We start from the raw sequence: 13,147 nt of genomic DNA, 5'->3' as shown, positions 1-13,147 counted from the left end.
AAATTTTTGAAGAAAATATAAACATCAAGTTATGTAAAAAGATTTTATTGAACTTTGACGTAAATAATATTCTTGAACCGTCAGTTAGTCTCTAAGTAGTGATTACTAATCAACGAAACTTGGCGAGTCATTAAGATTATTATGGATCGATAAATTCTGTGATAGAAATTCCAAGCATTTGGCTGTCATAAACAATTATACTTACAAGATTTAGAAAAAAATCATTATCTCGAATTTATTCATTTATTGAAGTAATTTATTAATATCGTGGATTTACGATTTTTATGATAAATTCTGTTAAAAATGTTTCATTTCTTAGATTAACAGCATTAATTCAGTGAACAATAAATATTTTTCGTTTAATAATCTAATTCAAACATTTTTAGAGCGTGTTATTTTTTACGCTTCTACTTTTTATGATTGCAAACAACAGGGTACTTTCGCAATTATATTAAGATAAGTATACAAAAATGTGTGATTGTTTAAGGTTAAAAAATTATTCAATTTAGTTGAAATAAGATTCAGTTTAAAACTGTTGGATTGCTATTTTGAAAAGAACTGTGTAATTTTATAAGTTAAAACGAAGATCCACCATGTTCAATTTTTACTACAGAAATGTCTGTCTTCCTTTATGTACTATCCAAATTTCTGTTATTTCTTCCGACACCCTTCACTCACACGTTTAATTTTATATGTGTGATTTACAAGATAGTCCTTATTAATAAGCGATTCTTTATTCTCTTCTGCATGTTAGAATATCTATAATATTATAATCTAAATATCTATATCTATAAAAATATTTCTTGTAGATAGTTTATTCTAACTGCCCTTGAAATTTTTAGAGTACAGTTTGGCGCAGCTCATTCTGTTTTTCGTCAGCAAAATGCATCAAACCATCAAATATCATCAAACTGTAAGGCGAAGAAGAAAGAAGACATGTCATGTTCTTATCTTCTCGTCAAACTAAAGCGACGCATCTAATGTGTATAAGGTTTATATTAAGAGTGCAAATTTCAGTGTCACTATGCTTCCTGATTTACAGACATGATCAGTGAATCTGAAGCCACTTTGGCCAAGTACTAAAATAGACCATATGAATCCAGTTTTAGATTGAAAATACATCCAATAAAATTGATTTAAAATTTTAAATAAATTCTAATAGAATTAAATAAAATTTTCTTAATTTAACTCTAGAATCAATTTTATTTGAATTTCATTGAATTAATTTCTTTTTTTTTTATTTTATCTAACTTTATGATTTAACGCCGAAGCCTAGATAGAAAGGAAATAAATGTAAAATATAAAATATCATTTGATAATTGGAGATACAATTGTGAATTATTTTTGATTACGTACAAAATTAATGATTATACAAGAATACAGTGATTTATATTCAAAGCAAAGAAATTTATTTCTTCGTCGAATTTCTCATACAAAGCATATGTCATTAGTTTCACCGACTGTCTCCGTGAGCCAGTCGATAAATGAAGCAATCCTGGTGTAAACACTTGGTGCTAGAGGCAGGCCACAATCCGGGAACGAGATGAAGGATGCCACTCCAACAGCCACAGGCTTACCACTGAGTGGATCGTCATAAACCGCTGGACTTCCGGAATCACCCTGAAAACATTCCACTTTGTGTTGCATTGTATTAAAGATTATTTTTAAGGAATATATTTTAAATACCATATACAAACCAATTGTTACAGCTGAGCTGCTTATATGTGACATAGAGCGACATATATATATATATATATAGATATATAAGTATGAAATGTCGCTCTATGTCGCTCTATATATATATATATATGCCGTTTTTAAGATTATTTTTGTTTTCACTTAACAATTATAAATACATAAAATAATTATTTGAGTTTTGATTTGCAGTATTTGATTTTGAAGGATTATAAAAACTTTATTAATAAACTATTACTTATTTTCAATTGGTTTTATTAAAAAAATTTAAGCTAATTTCTTTCTAAATATTTTTCTAAAAATCTTTACTCTCTTTTATTAAGATCTTTAAAATTAATTGAACAATGGAAAAACTTATGAATTCTCGGATTGAAATAAGTACTTATTTAGAAAAATTCTTTTCGTTTTTATTTCACTGACAAATTCTTCTAACAACATTTTTAATTAATTTTTATATATTATGAACTACTCTTCATTTTTTATTTGTTTTGAAATTTCATGTTGACATAATATATTTCCACTGTGAAATATAATTTAAACTATTTCTGCGCACATGCAGAAATAAAGAAGTTGGAACCATGTTAAAAGCTAATCTTTAAAATAATTTCTCTCTTTTCAAAAAATTATACTGCTTTACCTAGCCTTTTACTTGCAGAGTGAATACTTTAATAGGAAATTGATTATTTATATATTAGTGATTTAAACATTATTTATTATTTGAATAGATTGCATTTATAAATCGAAAAAGTTGAGGTGATGTGGGGAGAACATTGTAGTTCCGCATTACATATGCATGAATCAACACTGTTAAGATATATTGATATAAAATTAATTTCTTTAAGATTTTTTTAAAGATTTCAGTGTTTTCTTTATTTTTTAAAAATATTTTTAACTTCAGCTTAGTTTGTAAAAAGAGAATGAATGTTTCAACTGTCTTTGTGCTGTAGCAATCCTTGTGATAAAGAGAAAGTGAACAGACTTTCCATATTGGTTGAGATGAGACAGTCCATATTTCTGATTGTGTCACAATTAAAATTCAATAATTTTTAATTCTAAATAAGGAGAAAAGAAGTAATTTTTTTTAAAATAGAAACGATTTTTTGAGGAGAATGAATTTTTTTTTTTCAAATTTTGCACACAATATGTGTCATTCTAATAAATGGCTTATCATACTGTAGGGAAAGTAGTATAATACAACAGCAAAATAAGTTGTTTTACATCTTTCCTTAAGCTGATTTTTATAATATTTAACAGTATATTTTTTCCGAATACTTTATATATTCGTTATTTTGATTTGCCTACCACAATCTCAATTACCAATCTTCTTTAGCGTTAGGATTAACATTAAAAAACATTTATCACTTAATGATAAAGCTTATAATTAGAATCCCACTTTTCATTGTATTAAAATGGCATTTAAAAAAATTTGTTTAAAAAATTAGATATTTTACTAACTGTTTAAAATCATAACAATTGAAAATTTAGATATTCAACAGTTGAAAGGGGTGTAATATAGCAGGCCTCCATGCGGTGTACCCTGGTTAACACTAAATCTGCTACGTCTTTGCCTCCTTCCTTGTCTCTTGGAAGGCTAGAGACCTAATGGCGTCATAGCCAATCTTCTGGGCATTTATAATAAATAAATAAATATTTCAAATAACAAAATCGATGTACTCACATGGCAAATTCCAGTAGTGTTTAGTGAGTAAACACAAACATGTCTGTCTGTTAAAGTAATTCCCAACAATTCAAAAAAGAACTGGCATGCAGTTATCGGTAGTACGGACAGCTTAGTCGTCATCAGAATTTTAGGTGCATCTTTATTATCTGTATGACAAAATATTCAAAATTGAGTTTGAATAAATAAATTTAACAACAAATTTAGAAGCTAAATATTTTTTCTGATCAATTAAATCCAAATAAGATATTTGAATATACAATTGTGTTGCACTTGGGGATTAATTTCCCCCCCCCCAAGTCAAATTTATAAAGGATTTTATTGAAACATAATTAGTTATAAATAGTTTGTTATCCTACTATTAGTAATACATAAAATAAATTGGAATAAAGGTACATTTAAACATTTTTATAAAGTGCCATTTAACCAATTTGCAAATTATAGTGTATGAGATTCCATCATCTTATTTAAGAATTTTTGAAATGTATCTATGCAATCGATATGAAAATAGTAATAAATTTAAATATTAAAAGTCATTCGCAATAGATTTAATCTATGAAATAGCTATTGTATTTCAACACGAATTGAAAAAACATCAAATGGCTCATATAGGATGTACTATCTAATTAGTAAGTAAAATAATTCGTAGATAGAGAGTTAAATATTAAAAAAAGTGTTCTATAAACAACTGCACATCCTGAGTTTAATTATGACTCAATATTTAATTTCTAAGCCATTACAGATAGGTATGTACTTACATACTCAACAAAGTTCTAAATTGCACGCAGAATTTTTAAAATATTGTTTTAATCAATAAAAGCAGAGATGAAAAGTTCATCATGTAAAAATCTTTATACAGCCTAAAGAGATTCAAAGTGACCAAGCTATGAATCTTTGGATTTCATGATTTTAGTCCTTCAAGAAACTCCGAGTGTTGATTAATGGTTACTATTCAAATTATCCACTGAAAAGTCTAAATCAATGATAGTCGTAATTCTGTCCATTTTAGTTGAACAAAAAGTAACTTTTTTGTCTAAATGTGAGCATATCAAAAGCATTTTACTAAATATGATAAAAATGAGTAGAAGATTTGAATAAAAATTTTGCAATACTTTTATAGCAATACTTTTACTGAATAAAAAATAAATTTGGCGATTGCAAAATGTTACATGTATACTTAATTATTTAGAATGAATAAATCGATTTATAAAAACACATTTAAAAAATATTTGATGCAGAATATTAAATATCACATGAATGGAAAGGATAATAATGATAATTACTTCTCCTCAATCATACTTTTAAATTATGAATGATAAGTGAATAGTAAGTGATGTCGCTTTTGAAGATCTTTTCTAAAAATTGGAAATGGCGTTTAACAACCAGACAGCTATTTGAGTACGAATTGCACGATGTCAAAGACCTATAACTATTTAGCTTGAATTTCATAAAAAATCTATAATAATCCACCGACATCTCAGGGCGTTCGCAGTCGGTGCATATCAGATTAGGGTATGTGCCTAACTTCGGAGACTTTTTTTTTAAATATTTAAATTTTCAATAAGCAAAACACGTTTTTATTTAAAATAGGGCATAAAACTTTAATTTTAAATGTAATTTGTTTGAAATTATTATCTATTAATTTATGTTTTATTGGTAATTTTTAGTCAAATTTTATCGAAAAATGACACTTACGGTAAACTTTCTACTATAAATTCTAATAAATATATTTCAATAATTTTTATACACTAAATAAATAAGACCCTTATCTGTGTTATGAACTAAAAAATTTGCAAAAGTTTGAAAAGTTTTTGAAATATTTGAAATTTTGTGTCAAAACTCATTTTTTTTTAAAAAAAAATACATGTTTTTTTCACAAAAAAAGCAATAAAATGAAAAAAATGAAGATGGAGATTAGATTTTAGTTCATAACACAGATAAAATATATTTAAACATTTTAGCAAAATTTCAAATCAATATCTTAAAAAGATGTGTTTTGGTGATGTTTAGCGTAAAGCAAAATATTGAAAAACGCATTTAAAGATGTTAATGCACCATAAAAAAATTTATTACTCCTTTTTTATTCTTAAAATTCACTATATTTGTCGGTCAAACCCTCTTTAACTTCATTTTTAACTAATTTTGATTATTTTTTAGCTTTCACCTTTTTTCTGGTCAATTTAGTGGAGGGCAATGATTGACGTCTCGATTTCTGAATGCGCTCATCATCGATTCCCATATAGATATTTAAAGTCAGAGGATTCATTGGAATTTCCAATTGTTTAAAAATAGGTAATAGGTAATAGGTTATAGCCAGAATTAAACAATATGGCTACCACATATGCACCTAAAAACAATGTTTCTTGTCCCACAAAATGATCTTTAGGTAATATTGACCACAAGATGCTGTTGAAACTTTCATTATTGTTCTGTGTCATACCATGCAAGCATATTTTTAATAACTCTCTATTACAGAGTTATAAATATGTTGATTTTACCACTTTCATGACAGAACTAGGAAGACCTGGTGATTTTTCTGAATATTCTGATCCGTTGCTCATAGCTTGCTGATATCGACACCAGCTGTCCCTCCCTTCTGGACACTGCCTATGTATTAAGTTTCTACTTCTAGAACAGCAGTCAAAGAAAGCCGTTATAACAGCAGATTGCATTTTTTCAATATCTCCAACATTACTACGGATAGCAATTCCATAGTAATTTTGAAGTTTATCGATAAATTTATCATTTCATTTTCCTTTTCCACCGAGTACTTTGGTTTTCATTTTTAATTTCCTAAGTCGTGACACTACACTCTTTTGAACGTGCCCTATACATTCAAGTTTTGTGACTGTATCTTTTCCATAGACATTCTTTACGTTCAGAAATGCCTTAGAGTCACCATCACCAAAATATTCGGTGTATTCTAACTCACGTTTCAATACTGATCTTTCAAAAATTCTGTAAGCTCCAACAGCTCCCATATTTCCTGTTAACCCCTTGTATGAAAAGAATTATGCCAAAATGTTGAACAAATCGATTGAAAACAAGAAAAACGGTTTGAATTACGAGTGTAAACACGTTACAAACGATAATAGTATTGTCGTTCAGTAACTGAAACTTGAATTAAAAACATTTGCTGCCAGATTAAAAAAAATAATTAAAAAATGAAAAAACAAACGTTTATTTATATTTTTAAAAAAGATTTTGGCATTTATATAGATTAAAAATTACAAAATAGACGCGTAAATGTATTGTTCACATTTTTGCGTCCCTTTAAATTCCCACTTCCGGTTGCAAAAAATCAACTTCCAGTTTATTAATTAGGCTGTAACTTTGCTTCTAATTAACGTAAGAACAAAAATGAAACAGTTCTGGAATCGCAAATGCATGGTCTATAAAATGAACACATAATAAAAATTTCGATAATTTTCACGAAAACGCTTATTTTAGGGTAGACACATACCTTAAGAATACTACTTGTAAAGCAAGGAATATTTTTGTTGAAGGAATATGTAACAAGGCTCTAAAAGCGTATTTGTAAAGAATATTTGGAGAACGATAGAATTTTTTTGCAGAAACCAGAGTTATTTACATTTAGGTGAAATCTCGAATTCTTTAGCCTATTTTTGGAGTGTATTGATTAATTATATTTCTTTAAGTCCCATACTAATTTCGAAATTTATAAGTTCTTGAATCTAGCAATGAATATAATCCTATTCGTCAGATATATTTATACTTCCATAATTAAGCACCTATGAATATAATTTAAGTTACAACAAATGTCAGCAAAAAAGAGTTTACTTTTTTTTTCACAAATTACATATTATTCTGTATTGATTTAGTTCAAATGCACTTAAATTTCAAATAAGACGATTCATTCTGAATAATTCGATAACACCATATAAGGAGATATTGATTAATAAAACTTCTTACTGTTTGATGTTCTGCCCCATCCCATAGCCTGTACATACAGAAGATCGAAATTCTTGCCAGATTCCGGCAAACATATGGATTGTATCAAATCAGTCATTTCCACTGGGGATGAGACTCGGAACACAGCTATGTCGTATTCCCTTACATTTCCATACTGGGGATGTGCCGCCACCTCTCTGAACTGGATACGAGTTTCCGGACCTTCGCGATTAGTGTTGCCAATGATTCCATAAAAGGATGTCGCTGGTTCAACACCATTATTACTGTAAAAAAATTAATACAAAAGATTTTAGATAAAGGATCTAAGCAAATTGTCTAGACATATATAGAAAATAAGGTTAATAGTGTCAATTTTGTTGCATACATGATGTAAATCGGTATTAACATAATTACCTTATGTCACATGATAGATCGAAATATACTTATTTTCAAAAAATGGGTTATTCATCTAAACTTAGGCGTAAGAGTTCTGTAGCCTAGAAAAATGATCTGCTTTATTTGACGGTTAATGCTGAAACGTAATGTTGTACCATAATACCTTTCTGCTATTTATACCCCTTGCGAAAATTAACCATGCCTCTTTCAACTCAAAATTTAATTCATCAAAAGACATGGTTCCGTTTTTACCTATTTCAATTTGCTTAGCTTATACGATATTATATTTGGCATGATATAAATCGGAATCAGCATAATTAGCTTAAGCCACATATTATTTTTTAACACATTTTCCTTCAATATGTAAGCTCATTCGAACCTATGCGTAAAAGCTGTGATGTGTAGTGAAGCGATGTGCGTCAATCAGTGTCTAAAAACTTAGAAGTAAGGATGTGCCATAATATCATTCTGTTATTAGCTGAGTTTCTTAATTAGTTCCTCATAAGACTTCAACCTTTTGTGACCTATCCCCTCAGGACCGGCTTATGTTTCATTTCTTTTTGTCTGTGGGCATCTAATCGAAAACACTAAATTATTGTTTTCCCAATAACAAACATATTTCTTTTTACCAAGACCAGCATGAGAAACTAACTGCCAAATAAATGCTGAAAATGATACAACTGTGGCTTGTTTAATGGGTATAATGTTTTTTTAATAGAACTAAAACATATTATCATCAATGACTAGCTTTAAGTACAATCATTAGCCATTAAAGTCCATTGTGGGCTTTCTCAATACATATTACGCGTTAAAAATTTTCTCCATTTATTCCTTAGGCTCTTTTTCTCTCCAAGAAACATTTTTTAACCATAAACTTCACTATCATGGTAGATTTCTTCCGAGGAATTTAATAATAATAATATTGAACTTTACCTGTGTTCTGGACATTTTGGAGAAATAATTGTGCAAGAAAAGAGTTGCATTGTGATAACAGTTATTTCGATTGAGTTACTGGAATGGATTTAATTTCGTTGATAAAATAACTCTCGAAGACATTCTCTATCAAACAAAGGATTCCTCAGGGCCTATTAAATTGAAAACCGACTACAAAATCTTACGACTTTAACCGTTATATAATTTTCATAACGATGATAATGTATTGTACACAACGTTGTAAATTGCATCTAAAAACTAGAAAACTTTCAAGCAAATGCTATGTTGTAACAAAAATAATTATGTGGTTGAACTTTTACATTCTAAATTCTTGTAACTAACATTTAAGACAAGACATTGTTTAGTTCAGAATGAAGAAGAAATATATTCATTAGAAATTTCAAATGAATAGATTTATTAAATAAAGAGATATAAATGACAAAAAATCTGGAAAACAACAACAAAAGGAAAGAAATTAAATATTTTGAATTAGTTGGTAAAGTAAGGATGCAGATGAATAAAATATCTAATTTTCAAAATCAGGAAAGTTATATGCATCTCTTCAGGGGGAAAAATATGCAAGCATTAAAATAAGTATTTTATATATCAGAAAACTAAATCCAGAACCTCACTTATTGTGATAACTTATATTCATTAAATATTAATTAAGAATACTCATCTGCAATTTCATAATAAATATATGAATATTTTTTAAAATTCATTTTGACTCATGGAAATAGAACAATCAACGTGAATTGCATTGTTTGCTAAAGAATCGTGTGGGTTCTGCTATATTTTCTTTACTTGATCATGTTTAAAATTTCTAAGCCTGTCTCTCACTTTTCTCTTGAAATTTAAACACAGTGCAATATATTATTAAACAATTATAGTAGGTATGTCTTTTCTTGCATTTTGTTGATGTCAAATGGGCCTTTTTTCAAAATCTGGTAGTAGTTTAGGCTTCATGAACCACAAGGCATTGTATTTCCCTATGTTTATTACTACTATTTTCCTGCAGAAAGTCTTAATATTCAAGTTATTAAATTTCTTTTTGCTTTGCTGTTTTTTTAAGTATAAATCATATAGCCTCAGAAGACATCTCGATTTTAAATTTCTTTTTACATTTCCAGTTTCATTTGCACTACACGATTATTTTGTATGCGAGTACTGGAAGTCCTCCTCAAGAATCCTTATAACAAAAATCGTAGGAAACATTGGTTGGACTTTTATTGATTTTTCTATATAGTAAGAATTACGTTTTAGTAAATTATTTGAAAATATTGATGTCTTAACTGTTACATATATCAAGGTTTCATAATATAACGTTTCAGTTTAATTAGTTAATAGAAATGGAAATGTATTGAACCGAGTGAGATTTCATTAAGTAGTGCAAACAAACAAACAAAAAATCCTAAAATGTGACTTTTGATTAAATTAATGAAAAGAATAGAATGATGTCAGAAAGCTGTACTTTATTTTAAAAATAATATGTAAATTCTTCAAAGTATCTCAAGTTTAAAATGAGAATTTACTAGAAAAGTAAAACATTTCACTTCCTTGGCAATAGTAATTAGGTTAATTTGACCGCATTCCTGGTGAGGAAATATCTTCCTACCGGAAAGATTATGCATATACCTGTGATGAACACTTCGCAAGTAACCACCATAACCTTGTTTTTATAATTGCGATACCTAATATTTTACATAACATATTACTCATGTTTTATTCAGCACTCAGACACGTAGGAAAAGTAGTACATATCGTTCATTGTCAGGGTTAATAAGTTAATAAGCATGCATCATTACTTTATTTATGGTCAATTCAAAATAAGATTATTTATTTAATACGCAAAATAACATTTGAGATAAGTAGGAGGATATAAAATACTTACGATTGTACGCAATGAGCTGCAGTCATTACAATAGTTGGAGAAATCAAGAAGGAACTGCAGAGGTACGAGTCATTTAAGTATAAAGCAACCTGTAGTAGACAAATTAATTATATGTAAATGAATCCAAAGTACATCAATAAGTCATCTGAATAGAATTATTCATTTACGAATATTATTTATATAATAGGAAAAAGCTGATACAATTTTATTTTAAAAGATAATATACGAAGAATTGTGAGAGAGGTCAGTAAATATATGAATTTTTATATCATTTTATTTTGCATAAAATACCTTCAGGTTTCCCATTGATATTTTTTACGCATAAAGTAAAAATGTTTTTCATGGCACATATTATTCATTCTGTATGTCTGAAAGCCGATTAATAAAGCTTCTTTTAAATTGCCTTAAAGAATAATTTTAAGTCAAGCAAAGAATGGTTGAAGGTTAAATAAATAAAGGAAGGATTCCTCTGTTTGCATTTCAAGTTTCATCTCAGCAAAACGTATCAAAGTTACGATGAATGATGGAGAATTATATCAAATATTGAAAGATTATATGTATTCTCTTTTTCTGGTTTCTGAATAATGAAAAGTAAGAAAAAGATAACCAGGAAGTCTTATCTTTTTGCTATGGCTCACTCTATCTATTCTACTTTTTAATTGTTTGAATTCCCAACTGAAAACATACTTCAGTAGATTGTATATTTACAGATTATAATTGAACTTGTAACAGAATTATAATTGAAATACTTTTATAAGTATTTAAACAAAAGTTAAAGTTTCTCTTGAATACAGAATGTTTGAACTTGAAAATTAACTACTGAGAATTGCATCTAATTATAGTTTAGAATATGAATTAAAGAAGAAAATATTTATTTACTCCCAGTGGGTTGTTTAGTACTGAAAATTTTTCTCGAATAAGACAATTCTAAATTCATATATTTTTTATTGTTTTCAATACAACAAACATTTAATTTAACATAATAATTTTCATAAAATTCTAAGCAATCTAATGAAGAAAATTTCATTTTTACGTACCATCCAAGGAAATTCACCTTCTTTTGCTTCTCTTCCATTTACAATCCCAAGATCCACATTTTCTACAATTGAACAAAGGCTTAGTAATTACATTAATTTCTTCATTTGCAATTCTTAAGAGCGCGAAGGTTCTACATTCCAGTGAAAAAATAAAAGCTTGTGAATGTTGCAAAATTCGAGAATTAGTATTCTGAAGTATGAAAAATAATTAGAAGGAAAATGAATATCATATCTAAAAATAACGGTTTTTCCCCCTCCATCAACTGTTTTTTTTCCATGAGCCATGAATTAAAATGCATGTTTTATTTTAAAAATAATACGTTTTCCACACTAAAAATTAGGGAAATATATTTTGATTTCATTAAAGTGAACCATACATTTAAACAAGAAAATGTATGCTACTTCTAAAATCATTTGCATGTATTAAATCGGCTGTAAATTAAATTATTTGCTATTCGTTTACCAATCAGATGTCTTTTCTTTTATAAATTAATGCCAAATCCGTTTTAATTTTAACTTTATTTTATTATTATTATTATTTTAGTGCTTATCAGTCAATTAATTCCATTTAAATTTCGTTTGAAAATAAAGGTTTGAAGATTCTTTTTTTATCTTTAATATCACTTTACTTTTAATATTAATAGTGAGCTTATTATTCATAGTATGTGGCCTATCTATGAAAAATATTATAGAATACACTTTATCCTACAATAGAAATAGTATCATTATTTATTCTTCACTTTTCACAGAAGAAGAGCAGCAGAATATTATTTGGAATTGATGATCAGGTTTGTTATTGCTTTTTATATAAAAAGAGATCATCATTGCCTTTGCCAGCTATAAAATGCCAGTTTGGATAAATAATATTTTTACTGTATTAGTTTATTTTATGATATTCTGAAGCTTAAACAAAGTAATAAGCTTCTACTTTAAAAATAATATCTTACCTATTTCAGAAATTTTTAGTTCAAATTTTTTATCAATTTTATTATAATTTTGATATGCATAATTTCGAAGATGATTTGGAATACTTTGACATTCTCTTGAAATGCAAAAATGGAGATCATGCATTTCTGTCAGTTATTTTATTCGAAATTCATAATTTGTGACACATTTTTCCAAAACTTACCAGTTATTCTATTTGCATTTTCTGTGACATTCTGTTTCATAAACAACAAAATAAAAAATAAATTATAAGAATCTTTGAACGCTTTATTATTTTATAAAAACTAAAGAAAATGAATTTTTATAAATTCATTTGCTGTTGAAAATGTTTATGAGACATTTATTGTTTTAGATTTATTACAACTTATTTTATATCTATTTACTTTCAAATGCTTTATATTCATAGTGACAACATATTAACTATTTTAAAAACAGATTTTCAATTTTTAGAAGAGTTTTTTCTATTTATTTCTCAATCATTTATTACAAATTATCAGAATTTAAATTATCAAACACTTTTTTATATTATAAAATTAAATGAGATCAACATTTCCATCTAGAAACATAAGATGTCAAATGTCGCAATTTAAAAATAAACTGAAAAATAAAGTCAAAAAGTGTTTCAAGTGCTAATGCTAAAACATGCATCGAAGATCAGGA

The 13,147-nt window shown here is 27.5% G+C and overlaps 1 protein-coding gene across 1 annotated transcript; it reads right to left on the bottom strand.

Moving 5' to 3' along the window:
* Positions 1-1,428: 1,428 nt before the first annotated feature.
* Positions 1,429-12,711, bottom strand: LOC129974002 (transmembrane protease serine 9-like). The gene is made up of 6 exons (XM_056087530.1): positions 12,672-12,711; positions 11,543-11,604; positions 10,506-10,594; positions 7,307-7,569; positions 3,374-3,522; positions 1,429-1,620 (listed from the first exon to the last, which is right to left on the bottom strand). The coding sequence occupies exons 1-6, from the start codon at positions 12,709-12,711 to the stop codon at positions 1,429-1,431; spliced, it is 795 nt and encodes a 264-aa protein (XP_055943505.1).
* Positions 12,712-13,147: the final 436 nt, after the last annotated feature.

Source organism: Argiope bruennichi, chromosome 1, assembly GCF_947563725.1.
Source record: "Argiope bruennichi chromosome 1, qqArgBrue1.1, whole genome shotgun sequence".
Lineage (NCBI taxonomy): Eukaryota > Metazoa > Arthropoda > Arachnida > Araneae > Araneidae > Argiope > Argiope bruennichi.
This window is presented reverse-complemented; position numbering and strand designations above follow the sequence as displayed.